General features: G+C 39.7%; 1 protein-coding gene across 1 annotated transcript in view; it reads left to right on the forward strand.

Moving 5' to 3' along the window:
• Positions 1-23084, forward strand: part of LOC126482268 (eukaryotic translation initiation factor 2-alpha kinase-like) — a 191284-nt gene that overhangs the window by 48367 nt on the left and 119833 nt on the right. Inside the window, exons 4-6 of the mRNA XM_050106249.1 lie at positions 2786-2963; positions 5945-6122; positions 22907-23056. Of these exons, the coding sequence (XP_049962206.1) occupies positions 2786-2963; positions 5945-6122; positions 22907-23056 (506 nt within the window). The remainder of the gene's footprint in view (positions 1-2785; positions 2964-5944; positions 6123-22906; positions 23057-23084) is intronic.

The raw sequence follows: 23084 nt of genomic DNA on the forward strand, positions 1-23084 counted from the left end.
CCTCTTTACATTCCTGAATACGTTGTAGTTACTGTAATGGAAAAACACCACTCACATCACTGTCAGAATCTGATTTGACATTGTCTTCCTCAGCACTTCTCGAACTATCACTGCTCTCTCCCAGATGTATAATTAAATTTTCGATGCATTCTTCCACAACCCCTACGGTTTTGGCCGCCTCTCTGATGGCGCTTGCAGTGCTGTTTACAATTTTAGTCCACGTCTTGCTTGTCACTTTATTGATAGCTGCTGGAAGGAGAGTTTCCACTTCAGAGATTGTGAATTTTTTATTGTTTGCAGCAATGTAATTTTTTATCTGCACCCACACTCCATCAATTGCATTGAAGTGACAGTGGTATGGAGGAAGCCGAACGATTTCATGCCCGTGCCTTTTAGCAATCTCATCAATTATATATGTTGGAAATTGGGGTTTCTTTTGTGCCACAATTTCGAGCAGTTCTGCCTTCCTTAAATCTTCTCTGAAATCTACTTTTCGCCGTTTCAACCACTGAATGATATCGTCTTTTTTTGTTGCCAAGGTTGGTGCCTTATTGTGAACAACGGAATGATAATGCGCTTTGTCCATAACAATCACTGATGGACTTGTCAGATTCGTTATAAGCGATGTCTCGAACCATTCTTGAAATACTACACTGTACATTTCTTCATGGTAATCTCCCGTCTTTTTTGACCGAAACATTTTCAAGCAGTTTGGCACAAAACCTTTCGATGTTCCTGCATGTAAGACAATAATACGCCCTCCTTTGCCAACAGGCACTGCCATTGTCCCGTCGGGCGTTCCATCATTCCAGCCTCTACGTAAAGAATGGCTGGCATTGACCCAAGTTTCATCTAACCACACTATACTTTCGAATTCCACACCCATGATCCTGCGCAGAAATCTGCACCGCCATGCAACTACATCTGTCCTTTCCATTAATATTTGCGTCCGTTAAACAGTGAATAGCTGAAGCCTATGTTTTTCAACACTGTACGCAATGAATATTTGCTCCCTTTAAAAAGATCGTCTTCCTGAAGCGACACCTGTAATTTAGATAGAGTGGGATGTTCCCTTCTCTTATAATAGCTGTATATATGACGACGAATAGCGTCTTTCTGAAAATCTTCCAAAGCTGTCACCTGCTTATTTCTCGGCCGCTTCTTTCCTGATGTGTGCAGCTTTGTTGTGCCGCTCTCATCACAATCTTCACTATACTGTTCTTTCCCTACCTTTACAACAGTGTTCTTACTTATTTTCAATGCTGCTGCAGTTCTCTTCACAACCTGAACAACAGGAATTAAGGGCCCACCTTTGTCCTTTTCTTTCTCAGAGTAATCCCTCACAGAGCACACGAATTCGTGGGCCTGGGTGTGTAGCACACTTTTCTTCCTCTGTTTCACTTCTTGTGTTGGGCTGGTACTACCCGCCGCACTAGACATTGTTTACAACGAAACATAAACAAAGAAACACTAAAAACAAAAAAAACGAAATAAACTGCGAATTCAACTTCAGACAAACGACCAACGACCACACCGCCTGCACGCGAGACATTGGTAAGTTTCATAAGTGCGCGCGACCAGGTTTCAGAGTGGCAACGTGGCCCTTGCTACCCGCTCAAAGTCAGGGCTTCATTGGCTGCCTGCCTGCGGTCGCTAGGCAACGGAAAGACGCTACCGAGCTGTCAATACCAAAGACTCGTCTCCCAGACTATAGTGGTTAAACGTCTATCACTAGGTGTGCAGCAGTGAACGTGTTAAGCAATGGTGTTGACTGTTATGTGGAAGAACATACCTAACAAGCATTATTAAGTAGGATAGTTGTGAGTAACATTTGATTCACTTCCAGTCATCTCAAGCTCACATGTCATTCCACATTAACATTAACAAAGATGTAACAAGTCCCAGAAATCTAATCGATAAAAGGAAAATTTGTTAAACCTAGTCTGCCTTAAATAATAGGATGGTTAGAATGTCAAAATAGTAAATTCAACTTATTAATCAGCTGCTTAAAAGCATCTTTACAGCAGTTCTTGTTGTTGAATTATTTATATTTTACATATTTTGTAAAGAAATAAAGTTCTTAATGCTGCATTGTAAATTTTTTCTTCACAAATGCATTCTTTCAACCATTATGTCTGCTGTTTAACCATAATCTCTGTTACCTTGTATGAATGTAACATAAGAAACTTTCACTCCTCAGATTGAACTAGTTTTACTTGGGATAGACACATCTTCTGGGCTAAAGTCTAGATCAGAGCCAGTACCAACCATGGCAGTATTTCTCTAATGCTCATGGGTCGGCAGCTCGTTGCTTTCGCATTCTTCTCCCCTGTTGTCACAAATATTTGTCTGTCGTTTCAAATTATGTCACAAACTACAAGGTTGTGGCTAGGTTGAGACCTAATAGCACAGCATAAATTGCTGTGAATGAAACAAGCAGCAATTAGATTTGTTACCTTGGTTGTCATGTGACTCTTTTCTCCAAATGTGTTTATATTTCAGAGGCTGTAGTGTACTGATGTGACAGTGTTATAATATTCCTTCTTCTCTTGCTTCTGAACACATCGTCTGCCCACTCCTCTGTCATTAGCGATGTTGCACTGGCAGCTTTCACATCCCCTTTTGTTCCAGTTGTACCTCAGGGCGAGTGCTGCCAGTATTTTTGCATGAAACATGTAAATACACCACTGATCCTGACGTATACTTTTACCCATTTTCCTCCATTTGCCATCTTTGCATGTACAGTAGAATATGTTCTGAGATGTTCATACTTGTTTGTTTCTAGGTGGAAAGGAAAGTAGAACATACGGTGTTGAAGTGAAAACTGGGAAGCTGTTGTATGAGTGTTCAATGAAAGGATGCACAAATTATACTAAGGAGAACTCTTACAGCCAAGATGTTATTGTTGTACAACGTCAGACACAGACGGTCAGGGCTGTGGAAGCTCGTTCGGGTGAGGAGCGGTGTGTAAATTATTTATTCTGCATAAAGGCTCGTTTAGAAGTAAAAACATTGCTTTTGTGACATACCTGTTACTCTGCAGTTTTTAACTAAGCTTTTGTTCGTTCTTAGGGTAATTACCATTACAATTAACACAATGGTTATCATAAACCATTGAAATATCTCAGAAATGACAGTAATTTGGAACTGTAAAGCAATTGACAAAGAAGTTGAGCATGTTGTTGCTACTTTAGTACTACACAAAGCTACCACATACAAACCGCTATACTGTAAATTACTTGCAACATCTGTATTGTACAGTAAACTGCATGGCTTGGGGTACTGTGCTGTCATTGATGTGAGATTGATGTAAGATAACTGCCTTGAGTGAGTGGCATCAAGGTACCGCTAACCGAACAAACCGCAGTGGAGTGTGTTTGCTAATTTGGAGCAGACTAAGCTCAGAGAGGTGGTGCACACTTTGGAAAGTAATCAGCCTCATTTTTGTAAAATTTCTCATGTGTGCTTAGGACTGCACTTCAGTTAATACAGATAGTAATTATTGTGTAGCATTACTAGTGAAAACTCTTATCTGGAGACCAAAGTTGTTGTTTGAATGTAAACACTGTAGCTTAATTTAAGAAAGTTAGGCTGTAATAGTTTCCTGTTTGATAATAGTCCCAAGTATTGTTGTTGCCAGGTGACTGAGCAGTATTTGACACAGTTGGCATGCATTCTCTAGTGCAGTATTTTGGAAAAAAATGCTTATTTATCATCGATATAATGGTTATAAAATAGGCAGAAGTTCAGTGCCTTGAGCCACAGCCTGAAACTGAAAAATTGGACAAAATAAAATTATGATAACAGGGATGTGGCGATTCATGTTTGAGGGATGAAGATTTTACCACATATAGTGACTGATGCTTCCTGTTATTAAACCAATGGTGTAAGATTGGAGTGCTACACCAACTTCTCATTGGAAGGAGCATCTGCAGAGGTGTCAGCATATGAACAGCACAGTAAATGAAAGTAAGACTGTAATCTTCTGAAATGAGACTTGGGTTAGTCTCTAAACAGACAGGTACTCCACCCCACCCTTTTTCTGTAACCTTATTTCTTTTGAAGGATTTGGGATCTGGAATCATACATGAAATGTTCTTTGTTAGCAATATTTTCATGAAACACATTGTGCCTCTTTTATCTGTAGTGGTTGGACACTTGCACATTGTCTCTTCATGTAAAACTGTGTCCAGCTATATAATTCTCTTGGGCATTTATTATTTATGACAATTTCATCATGGAAGAGAGAAATGTTTGCTCGCGAGGGAATTGTCATGTGGGCATGAATAATAAACTTCACACAATTCAGTGTGTGTGGAATAGCGGTCTTGACCTCAAGACTGAATTGCACAGATGAGCCTTCTTCTTGGACTTGCTGAAGCAGACTGGCTTGTATTCAAGGTACAGCCACAACAGCCAACTAATAGCAAGCAGGAGATGGTTTGGAGGGGAAAGTCGATTCAAAGTATGATCATAAAGCTGTTTCCCCACCCCCATTTGATTGCGAGTGCTCATTTCCAAGCAGTGAGTGAGTAAGAGTGCTCATATTTACCATTCTGATTTCTGAAAAGGAGTGCCATAGTTAAATATTTTCATTCCAGGTATGAATCGCCAAAAAAAAAATTTTTTTTATATGTTACATTATTCATTTCAGTTGATAATGACCATTTTCAGACATACAAAATATAGACATCTTGTCATACAAAATACACCAGAGTTACAATATAAGGCATCTAAAATCAATTTAAGCATAAATGAAACAGTGAAATTACTTAGTACATGCAGTTTTCTAACCACATTGAGTTGATGTGTGTGAAAATGGTACAATCACAGTAATGAGCTAAACAAGTTTCATTGTATACGTATAAGATTTAAATACCACATGCACAGTTGTAATAGTGCAGCAGTGACTGACCTGCTGCCACACAGAAGTGTAATAAGTTCCTTCACAGATTCAGCATGTCTATTACAACTGTGCATCGGGCTGTTAAATTTTATACGTGTATGACAAACCTTGTCTGGCTCGTTATTGTGACTGTACCATTTTTCCACATGCTGACTGAATATGATTAGCAAACTGTGTGTATTCAGGTATGCGACTGTTTAGTTTATTCTTAAATTGATGTCTGATACCTTGTTTTGTAATTTTGGTATGTTTGGTGAATCATGAAATGCAATTTGCGGCTGGTTGCATCATTCACTGACTGTCATTAACGGCTGCAGAGCTCACAAGATCCAGCATGGATAAAATAACATTTTGGTATATTTTCTACAACAAGATGTGTCTACATTTTGTGGGTCTAAAGATGGCCATTATTACAGAAATTAATAATGTGGCCAAATAAAATCAAATAAAAATTTTGTGATCTATAACAAGAATAAAAATATATAAATATCTTCCTGGATCATTGGGAAAATTTTGCTGCAACTGTGACGCAATTTGGGAATGCCATAGAATAAGCTCTCAGGAGGCATGTTTCTAGGTGCAGTTCATTCCAAGAGAAGTGCTTCATTATGGGATATTTTAGAAGAAGAAATGCTGTACTGATTTTTATTGTATGTCATCTAATTGATATAGCCATTTTAAAACAAGTTCTATGTTTCCTCATGAATTCATTGTCTGGAATTGTATTTTAACTTTTGGGTTGTTGAGGTACAATCTATCCATCACTTTTGCTAAATTTATCACATTCAACACATTATCTTTCTTGTTATTGTGATTCATACATAGTGTTAAGGAAGCCTTTATTTTTTATTATTACTGTACAGTTAGATTGTGTTTTCTATTTATGTATTTATTTAAGAATTTCAGTAGGAGACTGTCTGTTGTAGTCTTTTTTTTGTTTAAACCATATATTTAAGCTGTGTAATGACAATGTGGCCTGAAAATTCATCAGAAATGTAATAGGATAGCTTCTAACAATAGTTCAAACTTTTGTTTCAGTTGGAATTTTAGTGTTGGTCAGCATGACATAAAATACATGAAAGAAAATGGTGGCGATTGTGGAGGTGCTGCTAGTGTAGACGTCACACTGCCTTTTGAACTAAAGATCATTGTACCAAGTGGTTTCATATGTGCTGTGAGCAAAGAAAAGCCAGAGAAAATTATTTGGAAACATAAGGTAACTGCTTACAATTACATGACCTTATTGCAGTTAAGAAACTAAAACTTTAACTTGCACCTAACAAACAAGAAAGGTGTTTTTGTATTTCACTTGTTTGTTTTTTAATTAGCTCTTCTTATTAAGTTTGTATGGATATATTGCTGTACATATCTCTGTTACACCTGCAGTTAATATTGTGACAGTTTGCTTGGGTGAATCATCTGTGGTCTTTCTGTGGTGAATAGTAAGCTTCTGGAAACTTTTTTATTGTTACGTTAGTTTTTCTTTCTTTTGTGTTTTAACCCTTTGCACTCCGTAAGGCAGACACAGGGCGGCTCCGCGCACTCTTATTTAAATCACCGCAGCCTGGGCGGCAGTGCTCCGCAGAGATTTGCGCGGATCGCTTGTGGAAACAATGTGGCCGCTGGCCAACAATTGGGGTATACATTAAAACAAAATGTGTGCTTTCATTCATATATTTACGTAAGCTTTTACAGTACAAAACTTTCCATTGTGTGGTATTTTTTGAAACACTCTTCAGGGTGGAGAGCTGGGTTTTGTGAGCATGTTTCGCAGTAATACACAGTTTCACTCCTGCCACCTTTCTTTTTTCTGTCTGAGCACACTGCACAATCCTTGTGCTTGTTCCCAGGAAGCTTGTTGATAATGTGCAACTTTCCATTCAAGCGTTGCTCGTCATCAGAAGTTGAACGACTTCCTCGTTTCTGCCCTTGAGTTCTTTCTTCGGCAACTAATCCTCTTATAACACTTTTACGGAATGCTTTGTGAGACGGTATTGTCAAGTTGTTTTTCTCACAGTGGTTCTTGTATAGTAAATAGCTGTTTACAAGTCCTACCTCCAACAGTCAGAAGTATAGTTTTCACCACCACTTGAGACTTTTCATTAGAAATTCGTAACTGGAAATAAAATGGTCAGATCGATCAACTCCACCCATCTTTGAAGTATAATCAATAATCACATTTGGTTTCTTTATTTCTTCCCTTTCCTTTCTGTTTCTCCTTTCTGTAAGTGACACTGAGTTATTGGCTTTTGTAGAAAGCATGAGAACTGTTCGTTTATCTTGCCATGCCAGAACCATCGTTTTGTTGTTGCGGAGGCATTTTATCTCGTGCTTCCTTAGACGCAGAGCTCCTTTCTTGATTGCAGCTGAAAGGTTTTTGCGATTGAATCGTTCTTATCAGATGCATGTTCTGTTTCAACAGCTCATCAGCTAATGCAACGCTTGTATAAAAACGGTCAGTGTACATATGATACCCTAATTGCCCTGTAGCATTCCTGATATTAGCTAGCAGCTGAAGAACTATTCTCTCAGAAAAATTCAAGTGTGGACAAATCAATGACTGAGTTGTTACAGCGCCAAAATAGGGTATCAAACTGCAGGTATAACCATTTGATGAATCCAAAATTACATAAACTCTGAGTCCCCATTCTGTTGGTTTTTGAGGATTGTACATTTTGAATAATACACGACCCTTGAACGATACTGTAGATTTATCATCAGCTAAATACTGATATGGTCGATAAATTTCGAGAAACGTGCCAGACTAGTAATTCAGTACATTTGTCACTTTACTCAGACGTGACTGAACCTGACTGTTGACATGTGTAGCACTCGTCGGATTAGAAACATGAGGTGCCCAGAAAATTTGCATAAATCGTCGGCAACTAAAACAGTCTGGAAAGAAGTTGGACGATTGTAACCATTCTCTTTAAAAAAAATTCCTGCAAGTTCTTACACTTTTATAATGCCATATTCAGTAGCACACCATGGAAGCATTTCATTTCTTCCATGGTAACATTTCTCCAGTCCCACCATGCAGAATGTTGTGGAAGTGGTGTCACTTTACGTATTTTTGAAGTAGCATACCTATTCGTTTCATCTGCTATTTGTTGAAATAGGTTATCTGTAAAAATTAATTGAAAGAATCCGACAGACGATGATGGAACAGAACTACTTTCTGTTATAAAACCACACTTTGATTCGTCAAAAGGAAAATCTGTGAAGTCAGTGTCAGTGTCGCTCCACATTCGCCACGAATCCTCTGCTGAATCACTAGAAACATGCACATTGTCACTGTTTTCTTCGTCGTTGTCACTCGAATTGTTTTGAAATGAATCACTATCATAATCAAAATCATTTTCACTCTCGTTTTCACTTAGAGATTGGTCTAAAAGATCTAAAATATCTTCCTCAGAAAGGACTGTACATGAAGAACTAGCCATTTCGAGCGCGTGGACTTGAACATAATAATTACAATCTTTGACTTAACACAGCTGCCACTGTTTGACACCGAGTTAACACTAGTTCTCCTAGATGGCAGCACACTGCAGCAGTAATGCCTAGTAGACTCAAAATACGTCTGAGAGCTTCGAAAAGTCGTGTCGAATGAGGCTCGACATCGGAGTGGAAAACAAATTTCGCGATGTCGAGTGGCAATCGACATTGGAGTGGAAAGGGTTAATCCAACATTCCAGGTGTCAGATATCTGCTTGCTTCAGACTTTTTTGTGCTCTTGTATATTTCTATTTGCTGTTGATTGCTGGTGGCTGCTGAAATGCAAACTGTTTGGGAAGAGTTGGTTTCAGTGTTTGTTGCTCTTCAGAATTAGAAGTGTTGAATTAATCTTGCAATTTTATTCAGTAGTTGCATTTTAACTGCATCATGATCCATATATGGATGAAAAATCTATGTTTTATTTTCTGACAACTTTGCAGAAATAGGACTGAATGTTCTCCAGTCAACATTCGCAGTCATGAAGGATCTAATAATACTGAAGCAGTTGCAACAAACTAATTTAAAAACGGGTTATGTGCAAAATCCGTATTATACCATGTACAATAAATGAGTTTAAAGTCTATATAGCTGCTACTGCTGGAACCAGTAGCAGCACCCCCCCCCCCCCCCCCCCCCCCCCCCCCCCCCCCCCCCCCCACACACACACACACACAGAAAGGCCAGTTAGATATAATGCCCATGTATAATGTTGCAGTAACCTGGTATATGACAGGGCTGCTTTCACAAATGGCCCTGCATGTGATGGGATAAGATAAGTCTGTGATGGGAATGGAGTAAAATGTGCTGGCCATGTGCATATGATAGGTCTTACACTTGGGTTTTCCACAGGTAGCAAGGGATTGGGAGTGCAAGTGGCGTAAGGATGAATCAGGATATTGTGTAGGATAGATAGGTGGTGGAATACTGCTTTAAGAAGTATGAGGAGGATTGTGGTTAGGCTATCACTCATTTCCCAGTATGATGATTGGCAGTTGAAGCCCTGGCAAAGGATATGCTTCAGTTGTTAAAAGAGTCTGAGACGAATCTTGGGGGGCGATCGGGAAGATTAGAGATGCATGAGGATAAAGCAGAGGAAATTCGTTTGCAGGCTAGATTTTGAGGATAGAGCCTATGTATGAGGGCACTAGTGAGACCTTCAGCACACTGGGCAAGGGAGTTCTCATCACTGCTGATGCACTGTCCATGGGTGGACAAACTGTGAGAATGATTTTTTTTGGTGTTGAAGAAATGACAGCTATCAAAATGCAAGTACTATTGCTGGTTCGTGGGCTTGATATGGACAGAAGTATGAATGGCATCATCAAAGAAGTGGAGGTCGATATCCAAGAAGGTGGCACATTGGACTAAGGAGAGCTAGGTGAAGCGAGTGGGAGAGAAAGTGTTAAGGCCACGGAGGAATGAGGATGAGGTGTCTTGACCCGGGTCCGCACCACAAAGATTTAATCAATAAACTCGAAACTGACAAGAGTGTGGGGTTTTGGGTGGCTAGGAAGGATTCCTCTTGATGGTCCATAAACAGATTGGCAGTGGAGGATAGAATGTGATTGTGTGTGGCTGTGCTACAGATTATTTTGCGTATCTTCCCCTCAAAGGAGAACCAGTAATGTGTGTTGATGTAATTAGTGTAAGGCAGGAGGTGGTGGGTTTGGAGCAGGGAAGCCCATGGGAGAGGTAGTGTTTGATAGCATCAAGATCCTAAGTTTAGGTGATGCTGCTGTGTGGGAGGTGGCATCAACATTGAGGAGGAGGAATCCAGTTGATAATGGGATGGGGATGATTGAGAGTTGATGAAGGAAGTTTTTCATATCTCAAATATGAGATCCTGAGCTACTGCCAGTTGGCCAGCAGTGTTGGTTGACTAGAATTGAGATTCTTTTAGTGAGAACACAGTAACCAACTACAATGGTGCGCCCAGGTTTGTTGGATTTATGGATTTTGGGAAGGACGTTGAAGTTGAGCAGATTTTGGAGGTTATACTGGACTTCTGAGGTGGGATCACTGTGGCAGGACTTTTAGTTGGACCCAGATAGTTGGAGGATGCCTTCTGTTAGCTAATTGCTGTGATTCCTCACTACAGTGGTGGTACCTTAGTCTGCAGGGAGGATTATTATATCAGGATCTGCCTAGAGGTTGCAGATGGCTGTTCTTTCTTCCAATGAAGGAAGGTACCTGAAGAAGGATGCTGAGGCTAAATTGGTGGTAATAAATTCCTGGAAGGTAACCAGCGGTTGATTAGATGGGGGGGATTATAGTGTGAATGTGATATGAACTGGTAGAAACACAATTCAATATTGGGGTTAGGTTGACTTTGGTTGGAGGGATTGGTAGGAAGAGAGGGTTACCACTGTAGGGACTGGGAGAGGAAGAGTAGTTTTTTGATGAGTCCAGCATAATTGAACTTGGGTGTGAGGCCTTTTGATGGGATTGAAACTTCTGTTGGACTGAGGTCTTTGGTAGATAGGTTGTGGGTTTGTTTCGGATCTGGGTTTCATGGGGTATTCAGAGGGAGTTTTGAGAGATGTGGCAGATGGGAAAGGTCAGCAAGACAGGGTCTGAGTCCATTGATAAGTTGAAGAGTGTACCAAATATCAGACCAATTGTGAAATTGGACCGAAGAGTTTCTAGCAAACAGAATACCGTATGTCATCTACAATGGGGAAAAGTCTTCAGATGTTGAAGTAACTTTAGGCATAACTCAAGGGAGTTGCTGGGAGAAGGATAAGAGTTGTGGGTAGTGGCACAAAACCTATCCAGTTCACAAATGTAGCAAATCATCTTCCAGTCCTGTTACAGGTTTATCCTCTTCCAACAAATGCAAGGCCACCTGTGAAAGCAGCCCAGTCATACAACAGCACAGCTGAAATTCCTGCACAGCATTTTATGCGGGTATGACCACCATCCAACTGTCCATCCAAATGAGTGGCCACCACAAAATGGGCCAGAAGTAAATTTGACCAACCAGTGGTGGGACAAACTGCTGAGCATAATATGCTTGATTTCAATGGCTGCTTAACAACCCTCCCCACACCATCTTTTCTGAACTACACTACTGGCCATTAAAATTGCTTCACCAAGAAGAAATGCAGATGATAAACGGGTATTCATTGGACAAATATATTATACTAGAACTGACACGTGATTAAATTTTTACGCAATTTGGGTGGACAGATCCTGAGAAATCAGTACCCAGAACAACCACCTTTGGCCATAATAACGGCCTTGATACGCGTGGGCATTGAGTTAAACAGAGCTTGGATGGCGTGTACAGGTACAGCTGCCCATGCACCTTCAACACGATACCATGGTTCATCAAGAGTACCGTATTTACTCAAATCTAAGCCGCACCTGAAAAATGAGACTTGAAATCAAGGGGAAAAAAAATTTCCCGAATCTAAGCCACACCTGAAATTTGAGACTCGAAATTCAAGGGGATAGGGAAGTTTTAGACCTCACCTCCAAATTGAAACAGTGTAACATGAGACACAATTTAGGTCTAATGGATGAAGATTCAGCTACAGTAGTTTGGTTTGAGTCGTAAGCTTATCAGTTAAGCTTTACCAGCTAGCCATCATAATGTGTCAGTTGCTCTGTCTGTATTTATACAGGTACCCTTCCTATTTCACGTGCTTCGTCTGGTTTGAATCAATTGCTTTTTTTGCTTTGATCTGATAAGTGCCATTCTCTTTGTTATAGTTGTTTACGTCACTCTTAGCTGAAAATACATTATTGTACTGTGTCATGCGTTGTTTGTCGCATTCTAATAGTGAGTGTTTACGACTTGTCGCCGCTCGTGGCATGGCTCGCTTTTGTGCGCAATACGGCCACTTACAATTTAAAAAAAGAGAGGAGTCGTCTCACTAGCAAAACAGTGGCAAGAGACTGCTATTTGTTGTTACTTACACTGCTGCTTTCTTTGACAATGATCAACAAGAACCAAATAATAGACTGCGTATGATAGATGATGTTCTGAACGAGAGTTTAGCGAAAAGTTTTCTCCGTTCGAAAATCTTTGCAGACGCCTCTTTAGTTCAATACGTTCTGCCCAGAAATTAGTCATCTTAGATTTAAAAATCTAGTCAGTTGCAATGCTTCATTTCTGACTGTGTCACTATTGAGCATAAGAATAATACGACTATAAACATGACATAATATGTATATTCTTCCGCGTTTGCTGTTGTCTCACTCTAGTTTCGTAGTTTTATTAGGCAGACAGGATTTAAATGAGATAGCAGCAAACACGAAAGAATACATGGCATAATGTTTACATTCATATTATTCGTTTGGTGAAGATAATACTGCATGTGACTCACGATTCATAAAAGTTCCTATTAGGAATCATATCTTGTCACAGGTAGGAAAAATTCAGAACATAGAGTTGGCCATGTTGACATACATCCCAAACAGTCTTGCCAGTTGGATTATCGTAGTAGATTTTTAGAGATGACTTAAAATGCAGAGTGTGTTGTTGTTGTCTTCAGTCGGTAGACTGGTGTGATGCAGCTCTCCACTCTTTTCTGCCCTGTGCAACACTTATAAAAATGAAAATAACGTAGAAATTAAATGCTGAAATTTAAAACAAAATTTTATTAGGTTTGTAATACATCTTATACGAAATGTTTAAAATCTCAATCATGATTCTGAATAACTATAACTCGATTCTTTGTTGCTCATTTCTTCACACAGAGTATCATCCTCTGTACCATCTAGTGCATTGGATATTGAACATTTTTTAAATGCATGTTGCACAGTCTGATTTGGAACACACTTCAATGCATCATAAACCCCTAGCACACTTGCGCATTTTACACGTCCCGTTGGTGTCAGTTGTCTGTCGCTTTTCAAAAGCCAGTCTGTGTACATATGTTTAAGCTTGTCCTTAAGTGGTTTATTCAAACAGACGTCAAGTGGTTGCAGAATTGAAGTCATCCCGCCTGGAATTACTGCCAAGTTCGTTTTGCTTTCCTCTAATTTTTGTTTTACTGCAGGTGTTGTATGGCCTGCGTACGCATCTAATACCAACAGACTGCGTAAACCAAGAATTGCGCCGGGGCAATGATTCCACACACGCCCAGTTCATTCCAGCACCATGTCCTCCAAAAACCACTCAGTTTCATTTGCTCGTACAATTACAGTTTTTAGAAACATTCTGATTTCAGTAAAATCTTTCGTATGAAAACTATGAATGGGGGTAATTTATGTCCATCTGCTGTGCAAGCAAGCATGACGGACATCCACTGCTTTTCACCCCTGATGTAAGAACACTTATGCCTTTCTTTCCTTTGGCGTCAACCGTAGAATTTGACGGCATGTCAAAATATAAGGGAGTTTGGTCAGCATTTCGTATCTGACCAAGAAGGTATTGCTTTTCTGTGCGCCGCCTAATTATGAAGTGCTGAAATTCCACAAGTTTTTCTTCATAATTTTTCGGCAGCCTCTGTGCAACTGAAGTTTGCCTCCGAAGTGAAAAACCCCAGTGCTTCATAAACAGATCAATCCAGCTGCGACTAGCCTTAAATTTTTGAATTTTTTGCTCTCTAGCATTTTCATGTGCCTTAATTTTTAAATTTTCTGTGTTCACAGGCAGGAATTTCTGACACTGTTCCTTAACAAATTCATTTAAAATCACTTCTAGTGCATGATATCGGCCACACTTTGGCCCACTAAATGCTTTCCTTCTACTTGAACATTCAGATAATTTGTCTCTCTGCAGTCACCATCGCCTGATGTTGCTCTCATCAATCCTGTATCGCAAACCTGCCGCACGATTAGAACTTTGTTCCGCAAAAGAAATAAATCCCCTATTGAATTTGGCACTATAATGAAAGTTCTTCACAAAATTCCACGAAGCAATAGGTGCCGCTACATGAAATCTTAATGAGCCGCAGCGTATCAACTCCTGCAACAATCCTAAAGCTTTGTGCATTGTTGGTATTTTTGTGTAAAGAAATTTATTTTTGTTGCTACGAATATTTGAAAGGATGCTATACTCGAAGATGTAGAATACGGAATTTCTATTTACTTCATTGGATAATGACGCAGAGGTTTTGGTGCCAGTATTTATCTTTGTGCCTGCAGAGTATGCCTGTGTAGCGCTACACATATATGATGGCAGAAGTTAGTTGTGGCGGCACCTACCAACATTTTTCAGAACTTCCGCTTACTTTGCACTTGATTCTAAGCCACAGGCGGTTTTTTGGATAACAACAATTGGAAAAAAAGTGCGGCTTATATTCGAGTAAATGCGGTAGTGACTGGTGTATTGTGATGAGCCAGTTGCTTGGCCACCATTGACGAGACATTTTGAATTGGCGAGAGATCTGGAAAATGTGCTGGCCAGTGCAGCAATCGAACATTTTCTCTATCCAGAAAGGCCCGTACAGGACCTGCAACATGCGGTCGTGCATTATCCTGCTGAAATGTAGGGTTTCGCAGGGATCGAATGAAGGGTAGAGCCACGGGTCGTAACACATCTGAAGTGTAACGTCCACTGTTCAAAGTGCTGCAATACGAACAAGAGGTGACCGAGACATGTAACCAGTGGCACCCAATACCATCACGCCAGGTGGTACGTCAGAATGGCGATGACGAATACACGCTTCCAATGTGCATTCACTGCGATGTCGCCAAACACGAATGCGACCATCATGATGCTGTAAACAGAACCTGGATTCATCTGAAAAAATGACTTTTTGGCATTCCTGCACCCAGGTTCGTCGTTGAGTACACCATCGCAGGTGCTCCTGTCTGTGATGCAGCATCAAGGGTAACCGCAGCTATGGTCTCTGAGCTGGTAGTCCATGCTGCTGCAAACATCGTCAATCTGATCGTGCAGATGGTTGCTGTCTTGCAAACGTCCCCATCTGTTGACTCAGGGATCGAGACGTGGCTGCACGATCCGTTACAGCCATGCGGATAAGATGCCTGTCATCTCGACTGCTAGTGATACGAGGCTGTTGGGATCCAGCACGGCGTTCCGTATTACCCTCCTGAACTCACCGATTCCATGTTCTGCTAACAGTCATTGGATCTCGACCAACGCGAGCAGCAATGTCGCGATACGATAAACCATAATCGCGATAGGCTACAATCCGACCTTTATCAAAGTCGGAAACGTGTTGGTACGCATTTCTCCTCCTTACACGAGGCATCACAACAACGTTTCACCAGGCAACGCCGGTCAACTGCTGTTTGTGTCTGAGAAATCGGTTGGAAACTTTCCTCATGTCAGCACGTTGTAGGTGTCGCCACCGGCGCCAACCTTGTGTGAATGCTCTGAAAAGCTAATCATTTGCATATCACAGTATCTTCTTCCTGTCAGTTAAATTTCACGTCTGTAACACGCCATCTTCGTGGTGTAGCAATTTTAATGGCCAGTAGTGTACATAGATGAGAGTTAACCATGTTCCTGTAATTCTGTCGGACTCAATCTCTGCTAACCTCGCACACCCTCTAGACAACAATCTCGCCTTTGTGTGTCCTGTATCCCCTCCAATTCGCACTCCTCAACGTCATTATGATGCTCCACATGAACTCACTTGATCTGGTGCCTCATCTAAACTCGGCAAGCCACCTCTTTTTGTGTAGTTGAGGGTACTTCATATACCAGTGTTACTTTGCCCTTTTCTTGTTCCAGTCTTGATTGGTTTGCAGAACAACAAGTGTTTTGTAAGCTACCTCCTTTGTTGACGGGCAACATTTCCTGAAGAATCTCAATCTGGCATCTACCTTACCTTGATTAATTTGTCGTTTCCTTCAATTTGCTCTGTATGTGTAATCCTAGATATTTTATGGCAGTAACTGCTTTCACTGATTGTTCAGCAATCATGTAATCATACTATAATGGGTCTTAATATGTAAATGCAATATGTTACATTTGATTATGTTAAGGGTCAGTTGCCACTCTTTGCACCAAACATCGATCCTGTACAGGTCTTCCATCATTTCATTACAGTCCTCCAGGATTGCGACTTCACTGTATGCAACAGCATCATTTGTGAATAGCCTACTGGAAATTCTGATGTTATCTACTAGGTCATTAATATGCATTGTGAGATGTTGTGATCCTATAACACTCCCTTGAGCTATGCCCAAAGTTACTTCTACAGCCGAAGGCTTCTCTCTGTTGTAGATGACCTGTGGTGTTCTATTTGCTAGGAACTCTTCAGTCTAATTTTACAGTTCGTCTGATATTTGGTGCACTCGTGTTTTGTTCATTAGGCTGCAGTGCAAAACAGAGTCAAAAGCCTTCTGCAAATCAAGAAACATGGCATCTACCTTTGTGACAATATGTACTGTGTTCTGGGTCTTGTGGATGAACCTCACATTGATTCCTACAGAGGATATTTTCAGGCTCCAGAAGTGTCATAATACATGAGCATAAAACTTGTTCCAAAGTCCTACAACAGACTGACATTAGAGATATACGCTTATGGTTCTGTGTGTCTGTTTGATGACCCTTCTTGAAAACGCGAATGACCTATGCTTTTTTTCCAATCATTGGGAACGCTTTGCGCCTTCAGAGATCTATGGTACATTGCTGCCAGAAGAGGGGCAAGTTCTTTCTCATATTTTATGTAGAATTAAATTATTATTCCATCAGGTCCAATAGCATTTTCTCAGTTGAGAGATTTCAGTTACTTTTCTGTCCCTTAGTCACTTATTCCAATATCTGTCATTTTGTGACTTGTGTGACTAGTTAAAGGAGGAACTACAGTGCAATCTTCCAGTGTGAAACAGTTTTGGAAAAGACATTTAGTAGTTTTGACCTTTTTGTGTGTCACCCTTTGTTTCAACGCCATTTGGTCACAGAGGGCCCAGACAGATGGCTTTGATCCGTTTACTAATTTAAAATAAAGACCAAAACTTACTAGGATTTTCAGTCAAGTCGGTAGATAGAATTTTACTTTTAAATTCTTTGAATACTTCACACATGGCCCTCTTTATGCTAATATTGGCTTAATGTAGTTTTTACGTGCCTGTGAGGCTTTGAACACTTTTGCAGTGAAGCTCTCTTTGCTTTCACAGCAGCTTTCTAATGCAGTTGCGGTTTTTTCCGTGCGTCACAACATTGCTGGACACATGCCTGTCCAAAGTGTATTGTACAATGCTCTTGAACTTTGTCCATTGGTGCTTAATGTTTTCAGTGCTAGAGGCGAAATTTTTATATTGACCTGTCAGGTAATCTGATATCTGTTTCTTGTTTCTCTTGCTCAACACAAAGATCTTCCTATCTTTATTTGTATTCCTAGTTACACTGATATTCAGTGATTCTGTAATGACCTTATCATCTCTGATTTTCTGTTCTATGTTAAACAAGTTGAAAAGTTCAGGTCTATTTAATGGATGTGTCTAAAATTTGATCTTTACAAGTTGGTTCCTTATTAACTGCCCAAGATAGTTTCCAGGTGAGACACTTAGAATGCATCTGCTATTCAGTGAGTTGTTACCTTTTCTTCTAAATTATGTACATTGTGCCAGCACTTCCTATACCGTATTAACATTTGCTTAGGTGGCAAAAGTCGTAAATTAACTCGTAATATCGTGTCAGACCACCATTTGCCTGGCATAGTGCAGCAACTCGGTGTGGCGTGGGATCAACAAGTCATTGGAAGTCCCGCCCACCCCCGGTCAGCAATATTGAGCCAACCTGCCGTCCGTAATTGCGGAAGTGTTGACTGCAGGATTGTATGCACGAACTGACCTCTCAATTATGTCCCATGAATGTTCATTGAGATTCATGTCTGGTGATGTGAGAGGCCAAATCATTCACTCAAACTGTCCAGAATGATCTTCAAACTAATCGCAGGCAACTGTGCCCTGGTGACATGGCTCACTGTCATCGATAAAAATTCCATCGTTGTTTGAGAGCGTGAAGTTCACGAATGGTTGCAGATGGTCTCCAAGTAATTGAATGTGACCATTTTCAGTCAATGATCGGTTCTGTTGGACCAGAGCACCAATCCATTCCTTGCAAACACAGCCCACACCATTATGGAGCCACCACCAGCTTGCACAGTGCCTTGTTGATAACTTGGACCCATGGCTTCATGGAGTTTGTACTACACTCGAACCCTACCATCTGCTCTTACTGACTGAAATTGGGACTCATCTGACCAGGCCACAGTTTTCCAAGCATCTAGGGTCCAACTAATTTGCTCACGAGCCCAGGAGAGCGGAGCAAGTGGTATCATGCTGTTAGCAAAAGCATTTACGTCGCTCATCTGCTGCCATAACCATCTAATGTGCCAGATTTTGCAGTGCTGTCCTAGTGAATACGTTGTACGTCCCACATTCATTTCTGCGATTATTGTGTGTATTGTTGCTTGTTTGTTAGTACTGACAACTCTATGTGAATGCTACTGTCCTTGGTTGTTAAGTGAAGTCCGTCAGCCACTGCGTTGTCCATGGTGAGAGGTAATGCCTGAAGTTAGGTATTCTCGGCATACTCTTGGCATTGTGGATCTTGGAATATTGGGTTCCCTAACAATTTCTGAAATGGAATTCTAGCTCCAACTACCATTCTGCGGTAGAAGTACGTTAATTCCTCTCCTGTGGCCATAATGATGTCAGATATCTTTGCGCATTAATCACAAAGTACAAATGACAACTCCGCCAATGCAGCACCCTTTTATATCTTGTGTACGGGATGCTACTGACATATGCATATGTGCATATCGCTATCCCGTGACTTGTCACCTCAGTTTCCATGTTTATAATAAGTAGGGACCTGAAAATGTAGCAGATACAATAATAGTTAAATCCTTTTTTGTGTGTGTGTGTGTGTGTGTGTGTGTGTGTGTGTGTGTGTGTGTGTGTGTGTGGGCGCGCACTCCTGCTGCCGCTTGGTGAGTAGATTTTTGTTATCTGTCCATTTACATTACATTATCAATAATTGATTATTTTTGTTGTTATAAAAAATAATGATCAACACATAACACAAAGCATTCAGCAACAAATACCACACAAGTGCTTGCTGAGGTCGGGTTAGTTCAGCCAAAACCTCCAATGGTATTTTACACAACCACAGTTCAAAACTACTGCCACCTAATACTGTCACATTAAAAGTGTGCAGAGTATAGCAACTTTAGCTATGAGATATACGTACATGTTTCTTGTGGTAAATTGTTAGTTTCCACAACTCCTTGCAGTTGACATGGCACCAGAGCATCGAGCTGACTGATATAGAATTTCATTCGTGTTTTTAGTTTGCCAATGTGATTTATGCACATTATCTCTCCAATTGAACTTTGTCAGATGGTGTGCAATACCAGTAACTGAAAACTGGTTACATTTTCAATATTTATATGGTACAAAATAAAGCTATTTCAAACTGTCTTTGATAAAATAGTTCATCTGCATACAATTAACTGTGAAGTAGCATTTATTAGGTAATTTCACGTTTTTGTATTTTGGGGCAAAATTCGCCTCTATATTTGCTTTTATTACAAAATGAAAACTTTTCGGGTCCCTAGTAATAAGACTAGTGACAACTGTTACACACAAACAATGACAAAATACTAATGTTAAGCAGCTAAGTGCAGCCTCCAGAACTCAGAATACATGGTAATAAAAACAGAATATTTTATTAACAATTTGAGACAGATAGGGAATTTTGTGTTTCATATTTCGTAAAAATAATAGTTACACAACCCACAGTGAATGTTATTGTTACTGTGGAAGGCTTCCAGGGAACTGAGATGGGAAATGAATAACTTCTTCTTTACTTCCAACAATAGAACTGCTCATAATGTCTGAGAAGATAGTAGTTTCACCCCATTGCTTATCGCCTAAAAAACTTTTATGTAGAATGGTTAAAATGTATTTCATTGAGAGGATTTCACCCACATGAAAATGAGACGAACCCACAAAGATATCTGTAGTATGTGTTGTTGTTGTGGTCTTCAGTCCCGAGACTAGTTTGATGCAGCTCTCCATGCTAATCTATCCTGTGCAAGCTCCTTCATCTCCCAGTAACTACTGCAACCTACATTTCTTCTCTATGGATTTTAATACCTACTCCAAATTTTTCTTTTGTTTCCTTTACTGCTTGCTCAATATACATATTGAATAACATCGGGGAGAGACTACAACCCTGTCTCACTCCCTTCCCAACCACTGCTTCCTTTTCATGCCCCTTGACTCTTATAACTGCCATTTGGTTTCTGTACATATTGTAAATAGCCTTTTGATCCCTGTATTTTACCCCTGCCACCTTTAGAATTTGAAAGAGAGTATTCCAGTCAACATCGTCAAAAGCTTTCTCTAAGTCTACAAATGCTAGAAACGTAGGTTTTCCTTTCCTTAATCTTATGTGTTAAGAAGAGTAAAAACTGCAGAGTTGTGCATTTAATTAAACTTTTATTATAAACTGCGAGTAGCTGATGGCAAGTTGTATCAGTGTGGGGAGCTCGAATGGTTAAGCCAGAAGAGCAATAACTGTCAAAGGCACAATTGTATATTTGAATTTTGGTTTGACACACATTCTTGTCACTAATGTTCAGTTTTTCCTCCAATCAAATGTTCAATGCATCAGACAAACTGGTGCAGAGTAAGAAATTTTTCTAAGGTTTAGGTAAGTTATCTGCAGAAACATCTCTCTCACTTCAGGCAACTTTAGAGCTACTGGAATGTGGATCGCAAATTGCAGCGTCTTACTAAACTTTTTTTCTTTTTGGCTGATACATTGTATCTTCTTTAACAGAGGTGCAGCTCTCACCAAGCGCTGTTTCTTTCATCACCAGCATTATATATTTCATCATTAATTTGTCATCAAAATGGGTGTATTGGTGTATTTTGACAGAAGGCATAGTTATTTTGTTAGTGACCAGCTGGTTGGCATGTGTGGGAGATGTAGTTTGCTTTTGTATGTTAGCAATGTTGTTTTATTCTAAGAAGTGTCAGGTATTTTCTTAAGTTGTTGGAGTATTGATTTGGTTGTCAAGTGGCTCGATGAATGTGGAGAAGGTAGTGCCATGTTTCTATATTCTTTTATCTTCTTCAAGTCATGTTTTTTAACTTGTGATAATTAGGCCAGTATGACACAAGAAAACAGTAAATGTAATCTCTCTGGTTACAGAGTGCAAGAACTTATATCGCTGCATCTGTTCCACTGTTCGATAATTGCAAGTTAGAATAAAATGTTGTAAGCTCTCCTATCCACTGAAAAGAAAATGTCAGGGAGACTTTAAGACAAGCTGTGTTTTAGTTAATGATCATAATGCGACTCCCAGCATCCAAAATATTGTTGTATCAAAGTACATAAAACAGTTGAATATAATTACTGCTGTTCAGAACTATTAGCTACTGTACTACGATGTAAACTGCAAGCTTGCTGTGTAATGGCTTAAGCCTTTATATTCCTCATGTTGGCGTATGCCATGTTTGCATCTAAATGAAAGTCAATTTGTTTTTTGCCATTTGCGTTCTGCTTGTTTTATTTGTGAAGAGTCTTCAGTGGCCTGTATTACATGTTTCTTTTTATATGTGTAATATATTTATTATGCAGTTATTGTGTTACATTTTGTCGTATTTGTCTCTTGTTTTTCAGTTTAGGAACAACTATTGTAGCACAAATATCATGATTATAAATTACTGTTTGGCATTGCTTACGATTTCTAGTGTTATTAGTCTGTATTGGTTCATATGTATGGTCCTGGAGATATTTTCATTCAGTCCTGATATTTTTCATTTGTTGTGTGTGTGTGTGTGTGTGTGTGTGTGTGTGTGTGTCTGTGTGTCTGTGTGAGAGAGAGAGAGGGGGGAGAGAGAAAGGGGGAGAGAGAGAGAGAGAGAGAGAGAGAGAGAGAGAGAGAGAGAGAGAGAGAGGGTGGGGGGGAGGGGGGGTAAGATTCCTTAATTATACACTCTGCTTATGTTTACTCTGCTTATATTTCAGATATCTGTTTGTTATTGTTTTTGGGGCTTACATGATCTGGGAGTTATTACTTATACTGATTTGGTCATTAATTACTCTTTTTTTCATGGCAAGGGCACTTTGTATGTGAAATTTTAGTTGTGATTGTTCACTCTAATAATTTTCATGTCTTGTTCCCTGTTGAATGATTCGTGTCCATGTTTTATCAAGTGTTTGGCAACCTACCTTTGAAATTCCTGCCTGTCATCCCAACATATGGGTATTTATCTGGTTTGTCTGTTGCTTGTAAATTTGACTGGAGTGAGTTTCTTGTTCGTAAGCAATGTATAAGCCCTCTTTCTTCAATATATTTGCTATCCTGTCTGCTGATTTATGTTTTTATGTTAAAGTGTACCAATTATTTTTGTTAGTCATGTCATGAGTGTTATTGTTTTGTGTTTCTGTGTATGTGGGTATTTTTGGTGTTTGTGTTCTCTGCTTTTTTCATTTATCTTTAGTTGAGTGTTGATTTTTTGGTTGAGTCTTGTATTTAAAAAAAGACTTCATATTCTGTATAGAAAATTTTCACCAATTGTAAGTTGTTGCATTCATTAATATATTTATCGCAACAGTTTGATTCACCAATTGTTACTGCATGGCTTATGAGAGATGGGAAAGCAGAAGCACTAGATCTTTTCAGTGGAAGTCAATGGTCGTCGCCATATCGAGATTCTGGTGGAGTAGTGTCACCTTCATTGTATCTTGGAATGCACAAAATGCAGGTAATACATATTTTTAATTTATTTCAAT

The sequence above is a fragment of the Schistocerca serialis genome, chromosome 5, assembly GCF_023864345.2.
Source record: "Schistocerca serialis cubense isolate TAMUIC-IGC-003099 chromosome 5, iqSchSeri2.2, whole genome shotgun sequence".
NCBI classification, from domain to species: domain Eukaryota; kingdom Metazoa; phylum Arthropoda; class Insecta; order Orthoptera; family Acrididae; genus Schistocerca; species Schistocerca serialis.